We start from the raw sequence: 27,820 nt of genomic DNA, 5'->3' as shown, positions 1-27,820 counted from the left end.
TGATGGAAGAAAAAGTGAGAGTGTGTGGTCGAGCAAGCCCAGTAAATGAAAGCCATGCCCCCACACATGTGTGTGTGTGTGTGGATCTGTGAAGGTGGGTGTGATTGAGGCACACATCAGCAATCTCCTCCCTCCCTGGTCACTATACATCCTAGAGGACTCCTCGCACTGTCTATCACTCAGCAGAGGCACTCAGTGAGCTCAAGAAGTCCTGACCTGACACCAACTCAAGCAGAAGAACCAGCAGCAACTGTCTTAGAGAAATCAGGCAGCATCCCTTCTCTATTGGAGCAGAGCACCATGGCAGGCAGCACTGTCCTTCACTTGGGCTTCCTTCTGACGCTTGCAGGAATTCTCCTCCTCGCATGCAGCTCCGCGCAAAGAGTCAGAGGCAAGTTCAGCACCACGGTGCCGCATGCTCGCAGAACGTGTTTCATTTTTGTGATGCACCTGTTTGTGTTTGAGAATGCCATGCATTTCTGTAGTAGTTCTCATATAATTAGGATAGCAATAGTTAAAGTTTTTTATTGGAGTTGCAGGTGTTAAGCTTTAACTATAGGACAAATTTCATTATCATTAACCTGTTGCATTTGCATTACAAGGTACCTTGGACTGGTCATCAATTTTTATTTTGATACATTTTTAAGAACATGCAATAAATCTTGCACTTGCAGGTGCATTTGGGCATGCATGAGCAGAACTGAGTGTGTATTATGGGAATTATATGCAGCAGTCAGTCTCGCATGATTATAGATGGGGCGAAGCCAAACTCTGCAAAAGCGAGAGAGAAAAAAAGGATAACTGGAGCCTGAAAGGTGCTGGAAAATTAGACACGTGCATTCTGTCTGCCATTGTCCAGAGTCCAACTTGAGAAACCAGCCAGGCACGTAGATTTTCTGTCTTTCAGGCCAAAATCACAGTTTATTTTGTGCATGTATGTGTGTATGTATACATTCCATGAAGGTGTTTGATTGTGTGTGTTCTAGTCTAGTGCATGTGTAAATGCAGAATGAATACATTGCACCTTGGCATCCTGTTCAGAGTGCATTTGTGTATGTGTCTAAATATCTTCCAACACCATCCTTCTTAGTGCTAGAGTTGTACGTGCATATGTGGCGTGTTTCTGTGCAAGATCCCATGCCCCCAGCATCCCTGTGGGCTCAGATTAGCTATGGCATTAGTAATACAAGCTCTCGGTTCACTATCAGCACTCGTTCATCAGCTATTAAAAACCACCTCCATCTCCGGAGGGGAAGAATGTCTGCGCTGGCTCAATGCCCTTTCTCTTGTACTGAGCATCATTCATCACAGCTAGTCAATCAGCCCAGCAGCGTTCTGTGTTTATACTTCGTTGGCCAACTTCGTTTCCTTATGGATGTTGACTGGACAAAAAGACAGTTTAAATTACCGGGTGGGGATGAGTTCAACAAGAGTGAAGACATATTGAAAATATCTCATTCTTGCTGAAAAGAAACACACTTATCTGATTGCTCTGGTGTGGTTTGCTGGTTTTAGAGTGGTTTTGGGCACTTTTCAGCTCGTTTTGCTTGGAGACCACTTCTGTGAAACAGCTGTACACCAGCTTGGTCAAGTCGGGGGACCAGCTAAACCAGGTTGGACAAGCTTGGCCAGACTAGGAGACCAGCTAGACCAGGTTGGACAAGCTTGGCCAGACTGGGAGACCAACTAGACCAGGGGTAGGCAAGTTCAGTCCTAGAGAGCCGCTATCCTACAGATTTTGGCTCCAACCCTGAAAAAAACCCATCACCTGCCTATAGCCTTAGTAATCCCGAAGACATTGATTATCTTGTTCAAGTATGTTTGAATGAGGGTTGGAGCTAAACTCTGCAGGACAGCGGCTCTCTAGGACCAAATTTGCCATCTTAACCATCTTAAACCTGTTAAAACCAGCAAACCATCTTAATCTGGTTTAAGTTTTTTCAGCATGAATGATGAATTGATAATTGACGCCTTAAAAGGAAACAGCAGTCTGAGCTGTCTGCATGTTCGCTCGACTTAGACATAGCTTCTACTTGTTACTGTACTTCGAGTTGCCGTGGGGCAAAGACAGCTTAACAACACATGTGCAGGCAGCTGTACTGTAAAAGCAAGCCATAGAGGTTCACAATGCACTCTGGGAACTGCAGCCCAATGTTATTGGGGAAACAAACATTGAATTTTGAAATGAGCATGTGTTTAGGAGTGGTGATAGCAATCAAGGGTTGTCTGTATGCTACTAATACTGGTTGTTAAAATCAAAATGTGTCTAGATGAATACCTCTGAAAAGTCAGAACAAGACAGAGTGGATGAAAGGATTTGGGGGGTGAAGGGGAGATGGGAACAGCTGTTGAGTGCAGAGATCAGGACTGTTGTAAATGTGCCTGAAAGACGAATGATTTGCTGATGTACGGGAAAACATTAGATTTACGTTCCCTCCGTGCCCTCAGGTGATTTGCTTCTTCTGAAGTTTAGTGCCATTTTTAAATAATCTCCTTGGATATTTGGGTCATGTTTGTCCTTTAATGGGGTGCAAAAGAGCCTGGAGTTCTGCAGAAGGACCAGATTTCTGAATTTTCCATGAAAAGTGCTGACTTAAAGAAATAGTTCACCCAAAAATGAATTTGCTTACTCTCATGTCGTTCCATTGCATGACTTTTTCGTCTGCAAATGAAGAATGTTTCAACAGTTTTTGTCTATACAATGACAAAACAATTTTGGACCCAACTGACGTTCACTGTATAGACAAAAAAGAAAGTCATACAGATGATTTGATTTGGAGGACATGAGGGTGAGTAAATAGTGACAGAATTTTTATTTATTTTTTTGCAGTGAACTAACCCTTTGGTGGTCGTTCATTGTAAAGCCAAAGATCAGTTTTAGTTTTCTTGAATTTGCTTATTTAAAGTCTTGAACATGAAGGGGGAAAAACAACTGAAATCGTTTGAGATTGATTTGATAAATTGGACTGATTTTGAATGCAGACTTGGCAAGTGCCTTGTGTAGCATGGATTCAGTCCAGGAGGAATGCTGTGAATCAAACTGACCCTTCTAGAAATCAGTGTGTTTGTAAATTATGTTTTAAGTGGAACAAGTGCCAGACGTCCAATAAAAACTGGACCGTATTCATGCATAAAGCTAAAAACGAACCGTATCTGACAGAACACAGCTTGGGGCTGGTCTTTGACTGATCAGTCTGAACCTGGAAATCATTCAACATCAGAGCCAGGAAAGAGCATGCATGATTACGCTTGTCAGTGGTGTCAAATGAGATATACCTTCCCCCTTTGCTTCCCCTCCATATCTGTGCTATTCGCCCACCCTCTGCGTTTCTGGCTTTTTAAGGTACAACATCAAATCTTTGTATTGAAAAACATATGAAAGAATCAATCCAAGTGACTGGAAACCAAATTTTCAATTGAACTTTGGTGCAAAAAATACCAATTACTCAATGATATTTTTTTTTACTTTGCAAAGTGCACAACACGACTTGGCTAAAAACGTATTATTAGTCAAGTGATTGAATCCATTAGGAATGGGAAATGTTTATTTTTCTTTCAAAGTTTAAATGTTTTGGCTTGTTCATTTTGTAATAAGAATGTATTTCAGATTCTGAGGCTTTCAAAATGATTCATGATTTGACCAGCATGGTTCCCCTGAAAAATGTGATTGTGTTTTCCCTTGACCGTAGAGGTTAAACCATTGTCCAGCCCTTCTCCACTGGTATGGTAAAACTCTTGTAACTGCAAAGCAACATTTTACGATTCTTGTCAGATGTTAAGCTATTACATTTTGGGAACGGAAAATATCTCTCAGCTACGGCTTTTAAAACCTCTGTGGTGACAAGCTGGTGTGAACAGATAAACCAACAACACCACTCAACCGCAAGTGTCCAGCCTTGTCCGTGACTCAGAGCCTTGGCCCCAGTCTAAAGCTACATTGACACGATTTAGCAACTGAAAAAGACATCTGATAAAGAAACAAGACTGTGCCTGCCTTTTAATTATAGTTTATCAAAGTTATACGGTACATTTTTGTAATGTAACACCTAAAGTAGAGTTCATCTTAAAGTTCTCTCCACTGAGGAGTTTATTTTACAATGATCCCAGTGATTCAGAAGTGTGTATTTTTCCCTTGTACAAATTCAGCAGCTTCCCTGACCACACACACTTCCTCTCTTCTGTTTGTTTAACTGATTTCTAAAGATTAAGAAGACGAGTTACTGAATCATGTTGTAGATGTTTCACCTTTCCGCTTGTGGATCTGAAAGGTGTCTTCTTAGATAGTTTGGAAACACAAAAAGCTTGCAATAAAAACATCTTCATACAGCTTATTTCCAAACAAAATCAGTTCATAGTGACTTGCATCCAAAAATTATATATAAAAAAATTATCATAAAAGTGGTCCATCAGATTCATGTACTATATCCCAAGTCTTCTGAAGTCATACAATAGCTTTATGTGAGGAAACCCCAAATTTAAGACATTATTTACTGAAAATCTTCCCCTCTGGTGAGCAGTTAACTCTAGAACGACTGTAACTGAATCAATGAGTTGAACTCAAGAACAGGAACAATGAATTCATATTTTTTCATTTAGTCTGTTCTTTTCAATGTACTGTTTATCCATTTCACAAGCCGGACTGAATGATTAATTTGTGAATGGATAAACTAGATCATACAAAAGAATAGGCTCAAATTAAATATTCTTTCACTGATCCAGTTATTGCTTTCAACTCATTGAATCAATGATCTAATTACAGAAGTTCTTAACAGCTTACTAAAGAGGAAGATAATCCATGGATAATGACTCAACTTTCTCACACAAAGCTGTCATATGATTTAAAGAAACTTGGTGTAATGCTGTTCACTATTATATGAACCGCTTTTTTTGGTGGTCACTATGAAATGACACTGTGAAGATTTTTCAGAACTTTAAATATTTCACTCTACAGAAATCATATGATTTTGGAGTGACATGAGGGTGAGTAAAAAATGACAGAATTAAAATTTTTGGGTGAACTGTCCCTTTAATGAGCCTGATTAATGAGATCTCCAGTTAAGTTTGGTGCTTGACTGACAGATTGGGGCGATAAGCTTGACCTGCCAAGCTTGCAATTACTTATAAAGTTAAATACACACATCACTTTCCAAAGGCCGAGACCAACCAGCTTAAATCAGTTTAAGGAGGACGTTTCGTGGCCTCTTTAACTCAGCGTAATCGTTAAACAGTTCTGATTGATGGGAAAAAGGTGGAAGCGGAAAAATCTCAACCCAGCCTGGTGGCTTATTGGATTTAGAATGACTCGAAACATTTTCCATGCTGCAAATTATCCAATGAAATGGCAGTGAAAGATGACGCTGGTATAAAAGGAGGAAATTTATAAGGAATTGCTTGGCGCAGGTATGAAAAGATAATGATCAAATCACTTTAAATGTGTGTCAGTGTCATATTCTGAAACTGTTCAAAGCCTCATAATTCTGGTAAATATAATGCTGCGGAATATTGGAGGTCCATATGCTACTGTGCTTTGAGTGAAGCGATGAGGAGCTCAACTGTGAAAGCAATTGTCCTTGATTTACCTCAACAAATATTTTCATGGCACACACTTTTGCACTCCTCAAAAGTGCACTCCCCCTTTGGCCACATAAATCAGTAAACCCCATAAATTCACAAACCCCATCCAACACATGGGAAACATAATGTCTTACTCTTTACTCTTTCAGTAATTAATCATTTATTCATTGCCGTGTTCTGAAAGTCACTATTTTTGTGCAATACCTTTTTCCTGCCATTGAATGTCAAACAAAGAAACACAGAGTGTTTGAAGAGTTGCAGCACTGTTTCTGAAGCCAATTAAAAGTATTACAAACACTACTTTTTCCTCCGCACAGTAAGAAGACAGAATATGAAGGTTCGGATCAACGCCACTGGGGATACCATCGTTTTGAAGTTTGTTCGTCCCAACCCTGACATCAAACTTGAGGGCTACATCTTAGGCTATGGTTCCAGCATGTTCTCCAAACAGTTCATCCAGCTTCCAGAAAACGGGGAACCCTATGAGACCGAGATTGGTGAGTTAGAGTATAACCACACTCAGCTGTTATTTCGCTCAAGAGACTGAAGGAAGCCCACAAAACAGTCACTAATGTTGTTTTGTGGGTTAGCATGGGACTGGAGGAGTAACCACAAATTGTTGATTCCTTAACCCAACAAAACCACCGTCTTGATTTGCACACCTATGTTTGCGCCAACTCTTCCATTATTTGAAAGCAAAAACTGTAATTAAACCCAAAATGAATGCTATTTGTTAAAGCTTTGGTTACCACAACATTTGTCAACACACAAAAAGCAACAGATCACGTTTGACAAGGTAAAAAGTTCACATATTACTCCCTGTAAGACTAACCACAATTATTTTATGAATGGACCTGTGGTCCATTCATCATCATTCTCCCAGGAGCTACAATCCCAGAGTTCATTTTGTATAGGTTAGGGCCAGGTCAGAGGGACCCTAAAGCTAATGTAAGTTTTTACTAAATGGGTTCATGCCTGATGCTTCATTTTGCTTCTGCAGGTAGAGTTCAGTTGCTTGTGGATTTATTGATAACATATTGGTCATCGGACAGTTTTTTGATATTGCATCTTTGATAGAGGGCCCAAGCCCTAATAATATTTTTTCCTCAGAATTGGACTTTATAACTCGCAATTGCGAGTTTATATCTCACAATTCTGAGATAAGAAGTCAGAATTGCAGGATATAAACTTGAAATTGCAAGAAGAAAGTCAAAATTGTGAGAGAAAAAGTCAGAATTGCTATCAAATTTCTCTCAATTGCGAGATTATATCCCACAATTCTGACTTTATAACTCGTAATTGCGAGTTTATTATCTCGCAATTGTGAGAAAAAAAGTCACAATTGTAAGATAAGTCACAATTATCCATAATATTCCATGGTAGAAATAAGCTTCCATAGTTATCGGCCCTAACATGAAAATAATTATCTGCTCATCAGTGTTGGACAGAATTTTAATATCCTTGAAAATCCAATTCTGGGCGATGACAAACAACATGTAATTTAAAATTGTAGTGGACAAGATCAAGAGTCAACTTCCAAGTCAAAGCCTTTGAAGTTCTCCACAATGAAAAACACTGACGCAAGCAGAACAAAATGATACATCAATGCTTATCCAGAAGCTTGCAAACAAAGAATTGTTTGTTCCAAAAGGAAGGGCCTCTGAGTTTTTGGCTTTTTTACCTATGCAATTCAGCATAGGAACACACAGTCACATCATTATTCAATATTGGCCACAGACAGAGGGATCATTGCTCTTGAATTTACAGTGTGTGCTGAGATTTCAATATGATACACGTGCACAACAGATGGCCGAAAGGCGAAAGCAGTTATTGGCGTCTTCCCAACCTGACATGCCACATGCACATGCACTCATAAATGTCCAGATTGTTGTGGACTTTGGAACTGGCACATTTTGTATCACCCTAATGGACTTCTTCTTTTTTCTTTTTCTTTCTTTTTTTTTTTTTTTTGTCTAAATGAGTTTTCCTGTGTACATATTCATAAGTTTGTTATTTATGCCTTTCTAACAGTTATCACCCCAACAAATCAAATTTTGGCAAATGTGCTGTTTAATTCGGTTACATTGGAAACACGGATGTTTAGCAAACCATTGTCATCACAGGGCTATAAACTGTGTGAAAAGCTTCACATTAATCAACTCGAGACATTTTACTAAATAAACGTCCACCCGAATCTTTTGGAATTGTGTCAGTGACAAATAACAGTAAAGATAAAGAAAAGGATGAATATTTTCTTTATCTACATAAAGTTCTTAGAACAAAATATTATACCATTTTAAACACAATATTACATTTAATGAGTTGTGTGGTCATCTGGTGTAACAAACACAACTATTTTCATACTTTTTAAATGTGTCAGTATCTGAATCAAAAAAAGTTTTCCAATATATATATATATATAAAACTTTTTTTGATTCAGATACTGACACATTTAAAAAGTATGAAAATAGTTTTGTTTGTTACACCAGATGACAGATATATATATATATTTTTTTTTTAAAGTAAAATGTATTTTTTTACAACCAAATCAACTTTGTCATGTCATAAAAAAGGTACATTTATCAAATTTTATGAGACTTAACCTTGAAACACAGGGGTCCTCCTTTTGTTGACTCCTATACATTTCTTTTCTTGCTTATTTCGTTTATGTTGTCCGGAAGTTCATGAAAGGAACTTGCATTGCACCATGAAATTGCCCTTTTTATGGTTTTCTTTGAACTCCTAAATAACTTGAGATGCTTGCTTTCACAGATGCTGAACCCAAGTATCTGGTGGCTGTTCAGCCCATCCCAACCAATGATGTGAAGAAGCATTGCACAGGTAGCATGCATTTTTAAAAAAAGAATTGGCAATCGACAAAACAGTCCATGACAGGATATGTTTAGTGGAAAATATGCAACAGATATAGATTGCTATAGAACCAGTGGAAATGTTTGAAAACCTTCACTTAGCATTAGCTAGAAAACATATTCCACTGCTAAATTTGATTACTGGATTGTAACAGGTAAGGTGAACCTGGACAAACCTCTTCACCTGGTGATCGATTCTGTCACACCGACATCTGTGCTACTATCCTGGGGAACCTACTTAAAGACACCCTACGAGGGAAACATCATGAACGACTGCTTGGAGGACGGGTGAGTTACACACACAACATCTGGATTTTACTTTTTCCTCCACCAACATGTTCCATTTGAGTGTCCTAAATCCCTGAGGAAGACTTAATTTACTCCACTTCATATTTAGGGGCCATTTAACCTGAAAAACATGGGGAAAAAAGATAATGAAATATCATGACACCCTGTCTCCAGTATTTAGGGGTCCCGTCCTCAGAAGCATTGCAGTGCAGTGCAGGTTTTTATGCAATGCTCTCATTGCACTGACAGGATACTAGATTTATGTTGCAACCAAGAGAGCCATTCAATGAGTGTGATGTTTTTCTATGCAGAGGGAAAAAAAGTGTGGGATATGGATCCCTGCCACTGCAGGTGTAGTGTGTGTCTACATGTTTAAATGCTTTTTGAGGATACAGGCACTGTTGGGACGCACTGACATGCTCTCAGCCTCCCTAAATCGCTCTGGTTTTCATATAGAGAAATATGTGCGCTTTTTTTCCCCCCTCTGTTAAGGGGAGACTTTTGGAAAGGCCATTGGAAATGTTGACCTGGACCAAAACAGTTGGGAGCTAAAGACGTGTACCAGTGCTCTTTATAAACCTAACATCAGCTGCTTTGTTTAATGTCTGACAACTGCTATGGTGACAGAAAACCAGTTTGCTAAGTATTAGGGGTGTCAACATTAATACGTTAACTCATGCGATTAATTTAAAATCCTTAACGTGTTAAAATAATTTACCACAAATAAATGACTGAAGCACGTGAAATTGCATCATTAAAGTAATTTACGTCGCGTAGTAAGACGATCTTAAGCCGGGAGTTTATCACACTGCATCTACAATGGCGCAAACACATGGTTGGCGGAAATTTCTATTCAAACCCTTTAACCTGATTTCACTTTTAAACTGCTAAACTCTTTTAGTCCAATGATTGAGTAAGTGAATCATTCAAACAATCAGACCAAAACTGCGCTGATATAGAAAACCATGCTGATTACATCAGAGATGGCAGAGAGAATAGACTCATGTTGCATTTTCAAGGAATTATTAATTCCAGTGTGTTTCGCTTTAAAACTCTGTTTCTGAGAAGCGCGAGCCCTCATGCATTGCGCTGTGTGAAATACAGACAGAAAGGAATGCCCAAACATCCCACTGCTGTGTGGCCAGATGATACGCAAACTACGTTTCTCGGCTGGATAAAGCAAACCATTGTCTTAATCGCTAAAGTTTTGATAGATGAGGATTGCAATCAAGGTAAAAACGATTACGGTGACGTACAGGAGTCACATATGTGAGTCTGTTATATTGATTTGCAAACCTGTTTGGTATCACAACTTGACTTGTCTAAAATATAAACAAGCTCTTTGCTGATGCATTGTACACGTACTGTGAATTCTAAAAAGTTTTTTTTTTTTTTTTTTTTTACTGTAATGTTCTTCATGGGTGCTTTGCTGTGCATAAATTTATGGTTATTTGGTGTCCTTTTGGAATCTCCAAGTGTCCTTTTTTGGAAAGACATCTAAATTTACCTTGAAAAAAGCTTGCAGAAAATACAGTTTTGTGAGAATCGCCCTTGAATCTGATGGTTTACTTTGCTGGCAAATGATGACAAAATTAATGTGTTGAACAAGATAAATGGTGTATGCATAATTTCACGATAAGTGTGCGATTACAATAATCTATTGACAGCCCTACTACATAATTTGATGATTGATTATGACTAGCCAAAACTGTGTACAAATGACTCTTGAGCCTTTTAGATAACCAGTGTGTCTTTGAACCAGGCATTACACCATCCGCTATAGAGAAAGAAACAGGAAGTGGATCTACCAAACCTGCCCCACCTCTGATACCGTAATCGACAACCTCAAGCCCAACACACCCTATGAATTTGGCGTCCGATCCAACAAAGACGACCGTAGTGGGATGTGGAGCAAGCCAGTGATCCACAACACCAACATGGGAGGTAACAGATACCCTAAACATCCATTCAAGGTTTTGTCTGAGAAGCTGAAAGATGATCAAGTCTAACTTGCATTGCCACTGTTTTGTTTTCAGACAAAAACTTCCAGATAACCTACAAGCCGAACAGACCCCTTGTCAAGACTTTGGTATGTAGTGTTGTTTCATAACAACTTTTATATAGTGTAAATGACTGTCAACCTAATGACTTTAACAGGCAAAACCACAAGCCATGCACAACTTTAAGAGTTTGTGTGATGTCTCCGTTATTTAATTCAAACCATGTTCACATTCTGAGACAAAAATATCTTTTTACTTTTTATGGGGCAAAAAACAACAACACAGCGGCCAAAAAAAAAAAAAAAAAAAAATCAAATCAGAATATCATAGAGATTTTAGGGGTGGAAACTTTTGATTTAAGTAATGAGTAACCAACAGGTAAAGCCACTTGCAATGCCCTGATAACCACCCAAAACACCATCATAACCACATTACAATGCCCTGGTACCACCTCGGAAAATGTAAATATTTTAAAATAAGCAAATAATATAATGCTAGCACTGACCTTTTCTCTTCCATCCCTGCTGAAAAAAGCAGTTTAAACAAGTCTGGTTTGCGGGTCTAAGCTTGCTTAAGATGGTTATCTGGTCTCCCACCATGCTTTGGCAAGATTGCCATTCTTAGTTTGTTGTGCTTTCTGGTCTATTTATGAACTGTCATGGACATAAAGAACTGTGCCTGCGAGCAAACTCTTTCTCACATATTCTCAATCTCTTAAGTCAAGAATCCAGTTGTTGTATGTGTGTAAGGTACTCAATCTTCTCAGCGGAGGCAAGAAATAATACATGCCTGTCAGGGCATTTCAGGAACACTTTAGACACGGTGGAGAGACCCTGATTGCAGAGTTCTTTTACATGAAATGAAGACAGAACGCTGTTCTGTGTTCTTTCACTCTACACTTAATTTTTAAAGAGGGTAGAAAAAAAATGTGTGTAACCCTCTTTTTACAGGCTGGACCTCACAGCAGTCTGTTCCCACCTCGACATGGTAAGACCATCAACTACTACTTTTAAGAATTGCCCCTTGTGTAGTAAAGAAAACAAGAGAATTCTGTCATCATTTACTCACCCTAATGTCATTTCAAACTCACATGGCTTACCTTCTTCCTTGGATCAAAAAAAAAAACAAAAAAAAAACACTGTTCTTTTCCATACAATAAAAGCATATAATGATGGGCTTTCGAACTTTAAAAACAAAGCACCTTTATCAAATATCAAGAAAGGTAGTTTGGGGGCACTTTTAGTATTCAGGTGGCCTGGTGTGGGGAACAAACTGAAATTTAGGTGAACTGTGTAATTTCTGTGGTTCTGATGGCAACAGTCTGCCATTAGTCGAACAAACAGATAGCTCCGCCCCAAACTCACACCATTGGTTGAGGCAGTGTTGCCATGCTGGGCTGGTCAGAATCCTCAAACAAACAAAGCAATGTTTTGATAGCAAAGTGACAATGTTTACTCCTTGGGAAGCAATCTACCAAAAGGCTTACTTGTAACTTTTGGGTGTTTTTTAAAGGTGCTTTTTGTCATTTAAATCTTGATAGCCCTTTTTATACCTTGACAAATCCTGGTCAATGTATGCTGGATGATTACTTGCAAGTAAGTAAGAGTAAATCATGACAGATTGTTTCAGTCCATGTGTAAAATGGGTCAAACTACTTTCAGTACTGTTCTTTTTTCCCTATCTGTTTGAAAGTGTTTTGTGTTGGTTTCCTCCTTCGCAATCTTCTTTCTAGGTATACCCAACATAAGCCAGCCAGGATCGCCCAAAAACACAGGCGTTAATGGAGGTCCCAAGACATCTTTTGGTAATTTTCCCTCACTCTTTCTGTTTGCACTCTTCTTTCATACAGGGTTTTATTGCAGTCAATCGAAGTCATGCTCACAGTAAAGACATTTAATACTTTCTCCCTCTCAAGAGCCTTGTTGGGGATGCCTGCTCACTTTTTCTCTCTTATTTTTTATTTTTTTCCATTTACGAAACATTGCATTATTTCCCACAGCTCCACCAATGGGTCAGCAAGGAACTGTGGCTGCTCCAAGAGCCAATGAGCCAAAATGGCCTCAGCTCCCATTGGGTAACCGAGAGAAATCTTGTTTTGAAGTTTTGCTTATGAGCAGTCAGTTGGTAATCGCTTTGCTGGGTGTGGGCGGGGATTAAAGACATCCGCTGTTTTGATTGGCTGCATGCTGGCATGCCTTGTAAGAACGTTGAGTTAGAAAGTCCCGATCCTGCCGTGATGAGGATTCCTGACCGGTCGCCTCCACAGTGAGGAGGAGGTGTGAGTGTAAGTTTTCCCAGGGTGCTGTGCAGCGAAACCCCTCTGCGATCACGCATGGTCACGCATTGGCGCGGTCTCTGTAGGCCTGCTCACGCTCCACCCATCAGCACCAGTCAGATTCTGTGTCCACCAATCAGCTCTCTCTCTGTCACACTCATCTCTGCCCATTCAGTCCCCTATCATTTCATCACCTGTCAATCACATCATAACTGTTAAAATGTTTGGTTTCCTCAGTCCTCCATCTGTTTCATTACTGTGGCCATAAATGGCACTCTTATGTCTTTATTTCTGCCATTTTTTCTCTTTGTTCCTCTGTGTCACTGAATATTTCCCATAATGTTAATACTGAATGTTTCCAAACGGAACCCAATAAGTGATAAATACCTCAAACTACCCCACAATTAATTAATAAAATATTTGAATATATAGTGGTAAATTTAACATCAAATGATGGCACAATTAAATCTTATTCCACTAAATAAGAATGATATGTAATTTATATGTTAATTTTTTAATTATATGTATTGAACATGGTAACCACAATTGTGTACCATGGTATCATCATATAATCATCTCTTTACCATTGTATTGGCAGAGTAAGGTCATAGTATTATGATATCAAAATTTTAGTAGTCAATAAATTCCAGCCTGTCAGTCAGCACTCATGTACCAAATTTAATCAGTACAGTACAAAGACTGGTATCATGTTTGTTTTTACTATCAGCTTTTTTCATAGGTTCACTCTTCATCCTCTTTTTCTGAACCTCATCTTGTTTTTTCATCTTCCATCTCTTTATCTGATTTCCTCAACCCTTTCATTCATTTTCAGAGTTTTTTGCATTTTGGTCTGCTGGCCTTACTTCAGTCTGCATGAGGTCACTGCATGCAGAGAAAGAATCAGTCCCATGTTATTAGTTCTAGCAGGGAAAGGCAGAAATCTGGGAGTCCCACTTCCTTTCCTGTCTTCCTCTGTCTCTGAACTCTGGATAAGATAACATTACATCTCTGTGTGCCAAACTGATTATGAGACCAAAGTCAACAAGTTCATTCTCAACCCCCTTGACAAAACTGTCAAGACAAGTGCTCAACGTCGATAACAGGCACTTAAGCGTCCGTACCATCACAACTCGATGGGATGGAACTGAGAAACTCTTACAAACAAGCTTAATATCGATGCAATGCAAACAACTTCCAAACATTCTTAACAACATTAATCTAAAGTCCACCCTGTAATAATCCTCGAATCATGGTCTCAACAGTCAGTCCTACTGGAAAATCCAGGAAAAAACAGTTCAAGGTGGTCCAAACAGCCGGTACAGGCTGGTCTAGATGGATTATCAGTCGTCCTACCACCTGGTGGGGCCTCGTAGGTTACCCTGGATTAAGCTGCTAGAACACTGGTTAAGCTGGTGAGCTGGTTAATCAGAATCCATCTTCGACTGGTTGACCAACTAGACCATCTTGAGCTGGAATGACTTGGTTTTTCCAGCATGGAGGGCTCATCTGCTCCTTTCTCTTAAACAGATTCAAACAGCCATGTTAGAAATGACTCCTCTCAGCTGGTGGAGATCCCTCCTGTCCTTCCCCAACACCTACCCACTAAACCCTCCCGTCCTTCAGTCACCCCTACCCCCAATTCCTTACCCAGCAGTACCCGGACACCACTACATGGACGCCCTCAAACCAGGGCACCTAGTGCCACTCAGATGCCACATAGTTCCTCTGGTAATTCCTATGTTTCCTTCTTATTTTTTTAAGTTGACGGTTGACAGGTAATGAGAAAATAACATATTGCGTTAGCGATTCACTATTCACCACACAGATACGTGGTATTTTGCCGTTTACCGTTCAACCATTGGCTACACGTTCTACCACTGCAAACTTAGTCTAAACACCAGAATATCAGACTTCAAAGCTTTATTCAATTCATTCTCCTCTTTTTTTCGGGTGCTTTTGGAGAAAAGTGATACACAGGAAATTAATGGATGTTCAAACCACGTTTCAATCAAACGCAGTCATTCGGTAACTTCAGCCACAAACAGACATTATTTCACACTCCGGCTCAATGGATTACAGGAAGAGCTGTCTCTAGTCTTTGTGAGCAAGACGGCCAGTAAAAACAGCAAGAACCGGTTACATCAGTTCATATAATCCTCTCATTTATTTGCTCTGTCAGGCAAGCTATCACAACTGTCCCATCGGTGTATATCATGTCTGTGTTATTGTCTGAAGTCACAGCTTTCCTGTATCCTCCCCTACACCATGTTTTGTCTTCACAGGAATGCACTGCTGCACTTTAATGCAACCACCAACACATCAGATTTAGCCTTACTGTAGTCAGAACAATGAAATTATTATTGTTAAATTCACACATCATCCAGTTTTACCTTAAACAATGTAGTAAGCTTCCAACAAAGACAGTATTTTTTTACGCACTGTAAGCATTCCAAAACGTATGCTACATGCTAGCATACATCCTATGTGGAAAACATATAACTATGCAAATCAAGTGATAGTAGGAATGGTATAATTAGGTATTATTATTTAAGTACTGAAAAGTATCAATTAAAAATTAAATGTAATTATATTACTCTATATTTTTATGTTTATTGAAATGTTGCACTGTTAGCTTAGCAACATGCTAGCATGAGACTATTGAAATCAATTTTATGTCGGGTCTCTATTGTACTTTGCGTGTGAAACGTTATTTGTATGATGTGCAAACTTGCTACCAATGGAAACTGTTCCAAATCAGAAGGTAATTTCAGTTAGGATGCTAGGCTAGCAAGGCAGATCACTTGTTTTGGATCAGAATCAACACTTAAAGAAAACTTAAATTCCTTGATGGTATGTTGAAACACAACTAGCTAACTTTGACATCTCTCATCAGCCCACAGATAGAAAAACTTTTTAACACATAGCAGCCCTTACATAATTGTACAGTATCTGCCCCAGCATGCACTTCACTTCCTAAAGCCGACAAGGCATAACAAAAGCTGCTGTTGTTTTTTATCTAGGTAAGAGCATCCGGAGAGACTCCATCTCTTCTCTTCCATCCAAACCCATCGATTCAGTCCTAACAGGGACCACCAGGAACCACACATCACGGAGCAGAAACCCTTTCTCTCTCCCTAATGACATGAGACATTCTTCCCTCAGGCCTGGCGACTCCTCCAGAAGATATGGGGGTAAAAGACATTACTCTTACCCCTCTTATGCTAGTCTTTTTATTTCTTTACTCTTTTTTGTGTGTTTTCTCTTCTGCTTTTCTTTTTTATTCTTTTTATTTATTTTTACCTAACTTAACAAACAACAAAAAACAGTTAAGAAAAAAATAATATTACTTAAGAAAATTATTTTCTTTTCTTTTGCTCTGCATTCTCCCCTGTCAGCACAATGCCATTTGGTTACAGTTCTCTTGGGGCATTTTCTCTTCAAGAGCCCAATTTTTTCCTTTGAAACATGTGGTGTGTGTGTGCAAACCAGCCATCATACTCTGTCACACCTGACAGTTTTACTGTCAGCAAAGTATGTGTGATTTAGCCCGATGGGCAAGCAGACCGCCAGCATTTGCACTAATCTGATCTTGAAAGGCCTCTCTTCCCCTCAGGCAGTTGAGCGGCCACCTATAACTCTCTATGTAAACCCCAGCTGCAGTGCATCTCAGCAAAAACAACATGATGCTACCTTATTCTTCCTTTTCTCCATAACATCCACTCTTTTCCCCTCCAACAGTTAACGGTGAGCACCATAAGGGACTTTCTCTCCCCAAACCAGTCATCTGGTCCAGACCAAGAATGGGTAAACAGAGCCAACTCGTCCTGTTTGTGTGTTAGCCATCATTAACCTGCAGAAATATTGTTTGTGACGCAGCCCATATGCCCATGTTGGTGTCCTTCCCATCCATAATCTCCTGTAAACTCGTGTCTGTCCATTCATCCATCCACTCATTCACCAGTCAACCCATTTGCTCGCAAATCTGCCTGTTGTCTTCAACGTTTGTTGTCGTTTTGCAAGCTTCTGCAGATCCCATGCTGCCGCGAGCTTTGTGGTGTAATTGTCAAAGCTTTTCCCCAGATTGGTTTCTTTCATTTCTAAACCATCATGGTGCTGTAGGACATTTATTTTCAAGAGAAAAACATGTCTTTTGGAGGACACAGAAACCCACCGCAATGTCCTAAACTGTCTCGTAACATTCTGTGGCTCTTTTATTTGTGCATTTCAGCAATAATGTTTGAAACTCCCTTCTGCAGAGGACTGTAGCTGCTTCTGGTTAAAGTTCACTGTGTGCATGACTACTTGCATGCTTTATTGTAGTCACGAGCTTCCATGTGGTATGAGGTCTTTTTCAATATGCCATATTGTTTATCTGTGTAGCAAAAACAAAAAAGGCTGAAAGATGACAACATTTTTGTATTTATCCACAACCTATTAATTCACATTACTGTTATTTTCAACACAACTGCCAAAATTCAAGGGCACCTTACTAAGAATTGCTTTAGCACTATGAAGTGAACTAGTTGACTTCATACAAATCAGGTAACAGCACAATAACAGACACAAAATATTCGGTGAATTCAATTCACACGGCGTATCGGTTCTGACTAGACTTGGTTTTGGAAGACGCAGCAGACTTCTGCAATATGGCGTACTTTCCAAGACTATGCAGTATGACTCCACCACTGCGATATTTAAATTACTAAAAGTATGTACAACTACACTAAATGTTTGGATATTTGCCTGTTCATACTCTTCCCTATTATTTGATCATTTGATGACAAACAAAACAATCCCAGGTCTGCAAAGTGATGTCACATCTTATAGCTTGTGCAAAGACAGTGGAATACAACAAAACGGATCATTTAAATTAGCACAGTTTGTTGGCATGGATTCTCTATCTTCTGATCAAAAGCCAGAGATCTGTGGAGATCAGTGGTGGCTCTCATTAAAGAGGGGTCTTATGGCAGATTTGCTTGACAGTGATTGCCTGAGATTTTCTAACCAATGTAATGATACCACAAGAGTTTTAGATCACCCAAAACATTGGGCATCACCACCGAAAACCTCAGCTACCTCTCTGGAAATTGCTTTCCCTCTGTAAAAGTATGACATCTGTTGGTCTTTAGTGTTATTTTCTGTAAAGCTTGGCTTTTTCACCACCCAGCTTTGCAATTTTTAACTCGTACCATAGGGTTTATAGAGCTGAGCTGTGTTTGATTGCCCTGTGATGAACTGAGGGTTTCACAACTGGTTCCTTGGATGTAAATTGAATCAGTTTTCCTGGGAAGGGTCCACATGCTCTAGTCTGTTTGCTTTTGGCTGTACTCCAAGATGGCACTGAGAACTGAAGGCTTGAAAGGTGGATGAAGTGCCAATGGTTAGACTTCATCCATGCAATGAGAAAGAAAACAAGCAATTTTCTCTCATTTCCAATTAACTTTGAGTTTGAACAAAGCATCCAAATTGCAGGTTCTCAAAAGTAAACAATCATAGTCAGTTTGATACTCTAGTTTCCATAGATCAAGGATTTGAAAATCACCTTTTTTCATATTAGAAGATTTCTTGTCCTTTCCATTTTCAAACTGGATTATTGGATTTATTTCCCTTTCCTTTTTATTAAGATGCCAATGTCTAAAAGCTGAAAGCAGTCGACGCCGATAGCCTTGTGGGCAGTGCACCGACAGCGCTGTTGCGCTTCGGGCGACCCAAGTTCCAGTCCCGACTCACGGATCTTTCCTGATCCTGTCCCCCTCTCTTCTCTCTCTCTCCCACTTTGCTTCCTGTCTGCAACTGTCCTATCATAATAAAGGCTTAGAAATATAAATCTTTAAAAGCTGAAAGCAGGAAAAACTCACCTAAAATCGAAGAGGTGTCAAACTCATTCAAACACAAAAAATTAAAAGAAAGGGAAATTTTGCATTAAACTCGTATTGCCTTTTGCTTTGCTGAAAAAGTAGCTAAACCAAGTTGAGGCTGGTAGTGATGTGTTCCACTGTTTTTCATGAGAATTAAATCTTAGGTTAAGAGAACATTAGGAAGATGTGTGAATAGCATGAGCAGGATAATAGTAATAGTTATGCATTTTATTTATAGGTGCCTTCCAAAACAATCGAGGACATCTTACAACTTAATGACAGTCATGAAATACAAGAAAGCAATACAATCAAAGCAACATCAGCATTAAGATAATCCATAAATTAAAATTAATCAGGAAAAGCTAATTTAAAAAGATGGAGTTTTAAGACACGGTTTAAAAGTAATGAAAATCACTTTCACACACACATTGTGGAAGAGAGTTCCAGAAGCGAGGAGCAGCAGAGCTGAACGCTCTGGATCCCATAGTGGTTAATCGAACAGCTGGTTAACAAGGGAAACAGATGAGGAAGATCTAAGAGTGCGGGTGGGAGTATAAATGTGAAGCAAGTCAGAGAGATATGAGGGTACAAGTTTGTGCAGAGCTTTAAAAGTGAAAAGCTGAATCTCTTACTCTACACAATATTTAACAGGAAGCCAATGTAATTGATAAACCACAGGAGAGATGTGCTCAATGGAAGAGGTTCAAGTAATTATGCGGGCGGCTGAGTTTTGGACCAACTATGGAGAAGATTTAGATGTAGCCCAAATAGGAGAGAGTTACAGTAATCAATCCATGAAGTTACTATATCATGTACAAGAATAGCTGCGGTAGTGGGTGTAAGAAATGGACCAAGACGACTGATGTTCCGTAAGTGGAAATATGCGAACCGAGTGACATTATTAACATGTCTTTCAAGCTATCATGACAAGCTACTATCAAGGATGACACCCTAACTCTTAATCTGAGAAGACAGGGAAATTATGGAAATTTAAATAGTAAGTAAAAAGCTGTCAAATTTTGCCAGATTGGATTTAGTGCCAACAAGAAGAACCTCAGTTTTATCAGTATTTAGCTTGAGAAAACTGCAGGAGAACAGGGATTAGATCTCATCTAAACAGTTCAAGAGGAAAGAAGAACAAAGAGTAGAATTAGGCTAGGAGGACAAATAGAGCTGAGTGTCATCCACGTAGCAGTGGAAATTAATACAAAATATCTTAAAAATATGACCAAGAGGTAAAAGGTAGATAATAAGTGGGTTGTGTGGCAAATAGATGGAAGGGCTACTTCTGACCTCTTACTGCTGTGTTTTTGGTGTCATTTTTTGACTTTTTCGCATCCTTGTTTGTTCATTTATTACTGGAAAAGGGAGAGGAAACTTGATTCTGGCCTGACTTCACTTCATCACTTTCACTTCCATCATTGCAGGTTCTCCAGCTGCACGCCTTCCTATTCCACCAAAAAAGCCTAATCTTGTGGGCAAGCCTGGAGGATTAGGTGGGTAAAAAGTTAATTGAACTTAAAAGTACAACCAAAAAGGAGCGAAAAATTATTTTGTCATAACAATTGACCCTTAGACTACAAAAATGTGAATTAAAAATGTTTTACAGGCTTTTCTGCCAGTTAACACTGAACAACTTACTGTAGGAAGATGTTATGTTTAAAACATTTAATGTATTCACTCATTCATTAATGTACACAGCAGACAAGATAACAGACCTGAATCAGGACAAAGCTTCTATCTTGAAACCCAAGCTGCCACCTGTTACAGCAAAACCATCCAAACCAAAGACAACATCTGCTCCTGCAGTGACAGGTTTGTCTTCAGGGTTGTTTTTTTTTTTCTTTATAATATTCTTCAATATTCTGCTGAAGGTTAGACACAATACATTTTCACATGGTGTATAAAAATACCATGGTGGTAACAATCTGTTAACCACTGGTTTGAAATTATTGACACTGTTCATATTTTTGGTGTCCTAGCACCCCGATTTGAGACCTGGGAGAACTCTTCAGTATTCAGCTCTGTTCCTGCTTCTAAAGTTGATGCCCTGGGCAAGGAACGCTACATTGGTAATGAGATTTTCCTAATCACTGTAGCTGTGCATGCCAAGAACTCTGAATGATGCTAATTTGAGTTTCAGAGCCAAAGCAAAGAAGATAAGTGTATGAATTTAAACACAAATGTGTTGTTGTCCAGCTCCACATGTGGTCTATAAGACAGATAAGAAGCCAGATGAGCCCTGCTCCATCACCACCTCTCTGAGTTACTTCCCTGAGGAGGAGGGTGGAGAACAAAATGTCACCAACCCTCCAAGAACAGCCCCATCCAACCTCACCGTTGTAACCGTGGAAGGATGCCCCTCCTTCATTATTCTCGACTGGGAGAAAACCGATAATGAAACAACAGGTAGGACAGAGGGATGGATTATCAAAGGAAACCCAAAGTCTAATGTCTATTGGGGTTATACCCATTTGTATCTGAGGAATGGGAATGTGTAATATGTTGTGGTGTTAGAATGAAATTTGACCTTGTCTTTGATGGATCAAAGTCAAAAGTTAGGGTATGACTCAAATACTAATACTTGGATTTGATCAGTCAAACACCAACCCAAGACTGTGATCTGTCAAACACTAACCCATAATTCTGACTGATCAAACACAAACCCTCTACTTTCATTTGTCAACTTTGATGAGTCAAAAACTAACCCGCGACTTTGATTGGTCAAACACTGACCCACGACTGTGATCAGTCAAACACTAACCCTCGAATTTGATCAGTCAAACAATAACCCTTGAATTTGATCTATAAAACACTAACCCTTGACTTAAATGGGTCAAACACTAAACTTAGGCTTTGATTGGAAAAACACTAACCCTCAACTTTGATCGGTCGAACACTGTCAACTTTGAACTGTCAGAAACTAACTCTCGACTTTGGTGTAACTGTGACCAGTCAGTCCCTTACCCATTTCCTTGTCATTTGACTTTTCACAGAATATGAGGTTATCGCCACAAATACAGGTCCTGATGGTGAACAGGTTTCTATTCTGACCACCAACCAGACTCATACGGCTGTGGAGAACCTCAAACCAGAGAGCAGGTACAGTCTCAATGCAGAACGCCAACCTCTCTATTTAAGGCACTCTGCTGAATTTGATAGATGTATTTTAGTTGATGTGGGTGTCAAATACCAGGGGTGTTAAGACTTGCACGCATCCTGAGGTCTGGACAAGGTGTTGAATGTGTGCGCTGTGGTCTGGCTGTAGGGGAGCCGTCACGCTTGCTAGCTTTTTAATGAGGCTGAATATAGGCTCAAGATCTGGTGACACAATATAAACCAGGGCTTCCTATGGACTGCCTCTCAAGGCACGTGGGCCTTGGTTATGTCTCTACATCACACATGGAGGATCCATTAGAAGGGGGGCACAGGATTTGAGTCCTCAGTCTCTGCAGAATAAATATATCAAGTGTCAGGGCTCAAAAGACGGGAAATAAGAACCTCATTTTACTCAGAATTTGACAACAACCCACCAGGATTCCAATACAGAAGTCCATTTTAATAATTTTGGATTAAGCAAACTCAGAAGCACTGTCAGAACACTGTCAGAAGCATAACATAAGATCTGAAATGAATATACTTAATGGTTTTATGTGGATCAAAGCAGAAACGTAATGTCCCATCACCTCTGTTTTTCTTACCTTACAGTTATAAATTCAAGGTGAAGCCCAAGAATGATCTTGGTGAAGGGCCACCTAGTGAACCGGTGTCTTTCAACACAGAGTCTGGTAATGCGTTTTCTCTTAATTAAAAACATTTTAACAAAATATACTCACTGCTTATTTGAACAACTTTTGTCCCCCAAATTTAATTTCATTTGACCCTTTTAGGACAAGGCAAGCTTAGTTCCGGTTGTAAAACTTCATGTGGTGCAACTTCCTGGAAAACTTAATGACTTTTCTGAATTAATCATTGATGATATTTAAAAAAAAAAAAATAAATAAATAAAAAAAAAATAAAAATAAATATATATATATATATATATATATATATATATATATATATATATATATATATACTTTTTATTAGGGATGTCCCGATCAAGTTATTTTATTTTATTTATTTTTTTGCCACCGATCCGAATGCCAGTCAGTCAGATCCTTGAGATCGACTCAGGACATTCCTACATTTTATATTAAAAAAGTAGATTTAAAAACTTATTTTTTAATAAGATTTTAAAATCTTGTTGTTGTTGTTTTTTTGTTTTTTTACTTGATGGTTACATTACATTTTGTAGGGTAATTACATTTAAACATTCTTATAAATGGTATAAAAGTTGTTTTAAAACCATATAAAACCATGAATACAAAAAGCATGTTTTTTTGGTACATGTGTTTTAAACTAGGAGGAAAAAAAGATTTTTCCTTTTCTTTATTGTGGACACTCTTACATCACAGACCCTTATAACATTTATTTCCAAGATAATTTTGATCTTATCTTGTCATATGCACAATTTAATGTGAAATAGATGTCCTAGAGCTATCTGAATGTTTGTTTATTTCGGCAATAGTTTAACCATGAGTCATCGTATTCTAAACAAATCCCAGTATTAAAATAAAATATGTTTTTGAAGTCATACATTAGGCATACAATGCAAATAACCCCAGAGAAACGCTGCAAATTGCTTTTCCATGGCTTGTGCAAGTCAGCCAATATTTGTGACCTCTCCTTTATCTCTTAGAGATACAGTACATGTAATGAGTTGCTTGTAGTTAACATAATGACTCCAGCATGTCCCCGCACTGCCGTAACGTTTGGCCCCATCACTGCCTGCTGATGCACCCATGGAGTGTTGTCACACAGCCAACCTTTCCCTGTCTTACAAGCTCACTAACAACATATCATAAATAAGGAACAAATAAAGACCCATATCATCCACGTTTTATGGGAGGAGGCTTCAGTTTTAAACCTCGTCTGGCCTGCATAAAGAAAGTCTAGCAACAGAATGGAAAGCAGGGCAAACGCAACTAGGAAGGAAAGAGAGTCCATATGTGCGATGACGGGAAAGAAATAGAGGAAAACTGAATGATGAGATTTTACCGCCAAAGCCCCTGAGGCTCAGTCTCTCCCCTATAGCTTTGGCAGATCCAGCAGGTTAGTTCATGCCAGCTGATCTCTCTTCATAAGGGAGATTCAAAATAAGCACAGTATTTTCTGCTTGTTGGAATTTATTGTACTTTTGTTGTTTTTTTGCTCAAGGCACTCTGCCCACCCATGGATAGCCAATGCAGAGTTGGCCGATTTGTGTCTTTAACTTTCCTGCGGGCTACAGATCATTTTGATCGTCTCTATGACCAGGTGGCTGTAAAACAAAACCATAATTTCTAATTTCTCCTCATTTGATCCTTGTTTTCTCTTGCAGCGGATCCGCGAGTGAGCGAAAACGTCTCAGGTACGTGTTTCTGCTTTGCACCCTATTTCTCTCAGGTGACAAATTCCTATCTGTTGAATAAATGGATAATGTAATGAGCAGTCCTAGTAAAGGAAAGAAAACGAACGAGTAAAGGAGCTGTGGAGACTTCCTATGAGTTCACTTCTTCCATACCAAGATCTCAGCCAGATAAAACATTTACTCAAGAGTGGCAAATGGATAACACCATCCTCTTCAATCCCTGTTCTCAAATAAGGGCCTTGGTTGCCTTCTTGCACTTAGTGAATTGCAAGAATGGGCCAATTTGATATTCATCTCCCTTGATTTCTTCCTGTGTATTGTCTATTCCACACGAAATTGATTGTAATGAACAATGGATATAGAGAGCAAAGTCAGCCAATAGTAGACAAGGTTATGACAGGAGCCAATGGAAACACAGGCTAATGGAGCAGCCCCTCGGCTCTTAGTGTCCAGCAAGCCTTTTCTAGCACGTGTATAAACAAAAACGGGGTCTGTACTCCAGTAATCTTTTCAAAAGACCACTGAAAGAAACATTGTTTTGCTCGATCTGTGCCAGAACATAATATCTGGCCTTGTCAGTTCGTAAAATAACATCTTGGGGTTTCTCGGCATGCTTTTCAGGTAAAGATGCCATTTGGACCCAGTTCCCCTTCAAAACCGACTCCTACTCCGAGTGCAACGGGAAGCAGTATGTGAAGAGGACGTGGTACCGCAAATTTGTTGGCATCCAACTCTGCAACTCCCTTCGGTACAAGATCTACCTGAGCGACTCCCTCAACGGTCAGTCTTCTGAAAATGGATCCATACACTGGGTTAATTTTATGCGGGAATAGATTTTAAATTGGCAGCTCTTTTCTTCCCTGTTCCTTTAGGTAAATTCTACAATATTGGAGACCAGACGGGTCACGGTGAAGACCACTGCCAGTTTGTGGACTCATTCCTGGATGGCAGAACAGGAACTCAGCTTCCTGCAGACCAGCTACCAACCAGGCCAGGTATTATAACTGAAAGAAACCACTGATATAATGTTACTGTGCTTTTTAAAAAAATTGACTCACCTTTTTGAAGTTCCAAACCCAGAATGAAGCTTTCTTTTAAAACCAGTTGATCCAGTTCACAAAACCACTTTTATGAAACTCATACCTTAGCTTGAAATCTTCAGTCCCCATGCAGACTTTTGCTGCGTCGACACCATGTCGTAATAAACATAATTATGAGACAACGACCTGTTGACGTTCTAATCAGAGCTTTTCACATCCTCAGACTCGGAATTATACGTTTCTATGACACTAACACTATCAAATGGCAAAATTAACCTGCAGTGGTCAAGTGGGAGCTCTCAGAAAATTCAAAATTCACAAGTTGTAATAATTGTAATTACGGTAATTCCAACATGGCGTGAAAGAAACTCTTATGGGTTTCAAACATGAGGGTAAGTTATGGCTGCGTCTAAAATCACATACTCTTTTGAGTATGTACTTACTTCACGACCGCTAAAAAAGTATGTTGTATATAGTATGAATGTGTGTAGTATGAATGTAATCCGGACGCATGACATTTGCCATGCTACCCTTATCAAGTGACCTACTAGCGTTAGTTGTGTCGCTTCACTTCCACTCATAAACCTCTCAGTGGCCTCATGTGCATTATATGCACACTTCAGAATCTCGCCGGTAGAAGTTGGTCATCCGGATACTTTTTGCCTACTCTTTTATGAGTACTGTGAATTCGGACATAATTAATTTGTTACTTACTGTTTTTCGTCTACTAAATAAAAAATAGTAAGGAAGTATGCAAGTTTGGATGCAACCAATTACTTGGCTCATGCTTTTCTTGATGATTTTCAGGTTTCTACAGAGCAATGAGACAAGAGCCAGTCCACTTCGGCCAGATAGGTGGAAACTCCCACATCACCTACGTTGCATGGTACGAGTGCGGTACGCCGATCCCAGGGAAATGGTAGGACCGGAGAAAGTGTCCCGACGGAACCCTGAAGAGCAACTCTCATTGGTTGGGGTCGGTGCCTGCTAATGTCACATGACAGTTTTTTTTTTTTTTTACTGTTCCCCCCCCCACCAATGATGGTGACTTCGGTCACTCCTCAGCCTACATCACCAAAAGTTCGTACCATGTATAATAGTGTACAGGATCAAAGAGTCAGGGAATACTTTTGAGGGCATTTGTAACATGTAATAGCAAAACAATGCCTCATCTTTTTATTTATCGTACAGTAACTAGAACAAAGGTAAAAAAAAAGAGTTCATTATGAGAAAAACACCAGATACATTGAAATGATGAACAAAAAAAGAAAGGTAAAAAATACTTGTTTAAATATTGGGAAGCTGGCTCCCTGAAACTATTTTGATATTTTGTGTAATATTATTTATCAAAGTTTGTGGTTTCTTCATTGGCTTTCTTCCAGTGAGAATGGGCCAGGCTTTTATTAAGCGCTTTAAAGACAGCCTGGGCTTTTGTCTACCACCAGAGGCAGCTGTATTAGTTTAGGTCTCTGTTATGTCAGATTATATGTATAGCTGGGACTCTTCGCTATGTTGCTTTTACAAACACATTGTACTGGCTCAACAAGTCAGCTTTACCCACACTAGAATAGAAAGAATGGACTCAAGACGACAACACGTCTATGTTTACAATGGGTTGGGATGAACATAATCATTTTCTTTACATGCACACACACATCTACACACACAAAACATGCAAATTCTCATTCACTCAGATGCTTTGTACCATGGCTGTTGTCTTCCAATGTATGTCCTGGTATATTTAATGGTTCTAGATCGTAAGGATGACCTTACTCTTGCAATTTGCACAGCACAAATGTATTTATATGTATATGGAGAGAGTATTTTTTCAGGAAACCTATGAGAGAATTAAAGATCCTTTCCCCTTAAGCTTGTGAAACACGACACAAGTTTTTAAAAATAATTCGCTTTTTTTTAGCGTTAACCCACTGAATACATTCAAGGTGTCTTGAAGATATTAATACTTCAAGGAGAGCTTGTCTGGGTCCCATATTTTGTACAGTTATGTCCCTGCCAATCCCTTGGCAGAGTTTCTCTGGCTTATCCGTATTTTCATGGAATATGTTTGTAAGATGAAACTGTTGTTTGTTGTTGTTGTTCTGGATTTGATCTCTTCTGTATGTATTTTACAATAATAAAAAAACAGAAGTTTTGTTTCTTTTTTAATCCTCTGTGTCCCGTCTTTGTTGTTGCACTATTTTTTAATGGATTTCTAGAGAATACAATGAAACGCAGTCTCTCAGGTGGGTCTGTTAACACTTGGGTCTCTTTGACCCTTGGGAATTTGAACACCATTAAACTCTTCTCAACTTGCCCCATCTCACCAACCCAAATTATAAAAATAAATATCAATACATGCTTTACTGCATTACTATACTTTTCCAGAGCTAGAAAAAGAGAAGAGTTTGCCCTGCCAAACCAAATACAGGGACATTCTCTGAAAACCACAAAGCTAGAGAGGAA

The 27,820-nt window shown here is 39.1% G+C and overlaps 1 protein-coding gene across 23 annotated transcripts; it reads left to right on the top strand.

Moving 5' to 3' along the window:
* Positions 1 to 150: 150 nt before the first annotated feature.
* Positions 151 to 27,523, top strand: abi3bpb (ABI family, member 3 (NESH) binding protein b). Of its 23 annotated transcripts, none has more exons than XM_084116041.1 (22): positions 161 to 391; positions 5,892 to 6,071; positions 8,347 to 8,415; positions 8,600 to 8,732; positions 10,495 to 10,676; positions 10,769 to 10,821; positions 11,683 to 11,719; positions 12,465 to 12,536; positions 12,732 to 12,806; positions 14,535 to 14,735; positions 16,028 to 16,198; positions 16,746 to 16,811; positions 20,293 to 20,361; positions 20,570 to 20,680; positions 20,848 to 20,937; positions 21,065 to 21,274; positions 21,862 to 21,967; positions 22,574 to 22,653; positions 24,288 to 24,317; positions 24,939 to 25,097; positions 25,190 to 25,312; positions 26,165 to 27,523. In XM_084116041.1, exons 1-22 carry the CDS (start codon positions 301 to 303, stop codon positions 26,278 to 26,280), a joined length of 2,424 nt encoding a protein of 807 aa, XP_083972167.1. In that variant the 5' UTR covers positions 161 to 300; the 3' UTR covers positions 26,281 to 27,523. The 23 variants fall into 23 exon arrangements, with proteins under 23 accessions (XP_083972164.1, XP_083972167.1, XP_083972156.1 ...); XM_084116030.1 differs by having other exon boundaries at positions 20,567 to 20,680; XM_084116050.1 differs by lacking the exon at positions 14,535 to 14,735 and having other exon boundaries at positions 20,567 to 20,680.
* The last annotated feature ends 297 nt before the right edge of the window (positions 27,524 to 27,820 follow it).

Source organism: Abramis brama (assembly GCF_963993115.1).
Source record: "Abramis brama genome assembly, chromosome: 6".
NCBI lineage: Eukaryota > Metazoa > Chordata > Actinopteri > Cypriniformes > Leuciscidae > Abramis > Abramis brama.
This window is presented reverse-complemented; position numbering and strand designations above follow the sequence as displayed.

Coding starts and splice junctions, on each gene's coding strand:
- abi3bpb (XM_084116030.1), top strand. CDS start 301: ATGGCAGGCAGCACTGTCCTTCACTTGGGCTTCCTTCTGACGCTTGCA. Junction 16,199..16,745: donor CTCCTCCAGAAGATATGGGG/GTAAAAGACATT, acceptor CCCCTCCAACAG/TTAACGGTGAGCACCATAAG. Junction 24,318..24,938: donor AGTGAGCGAAAACGTCTCAG/GTACGTGTTTCT, acceptor CATGCTTTTCAG/GTAAAGATGCCATTTGGACC.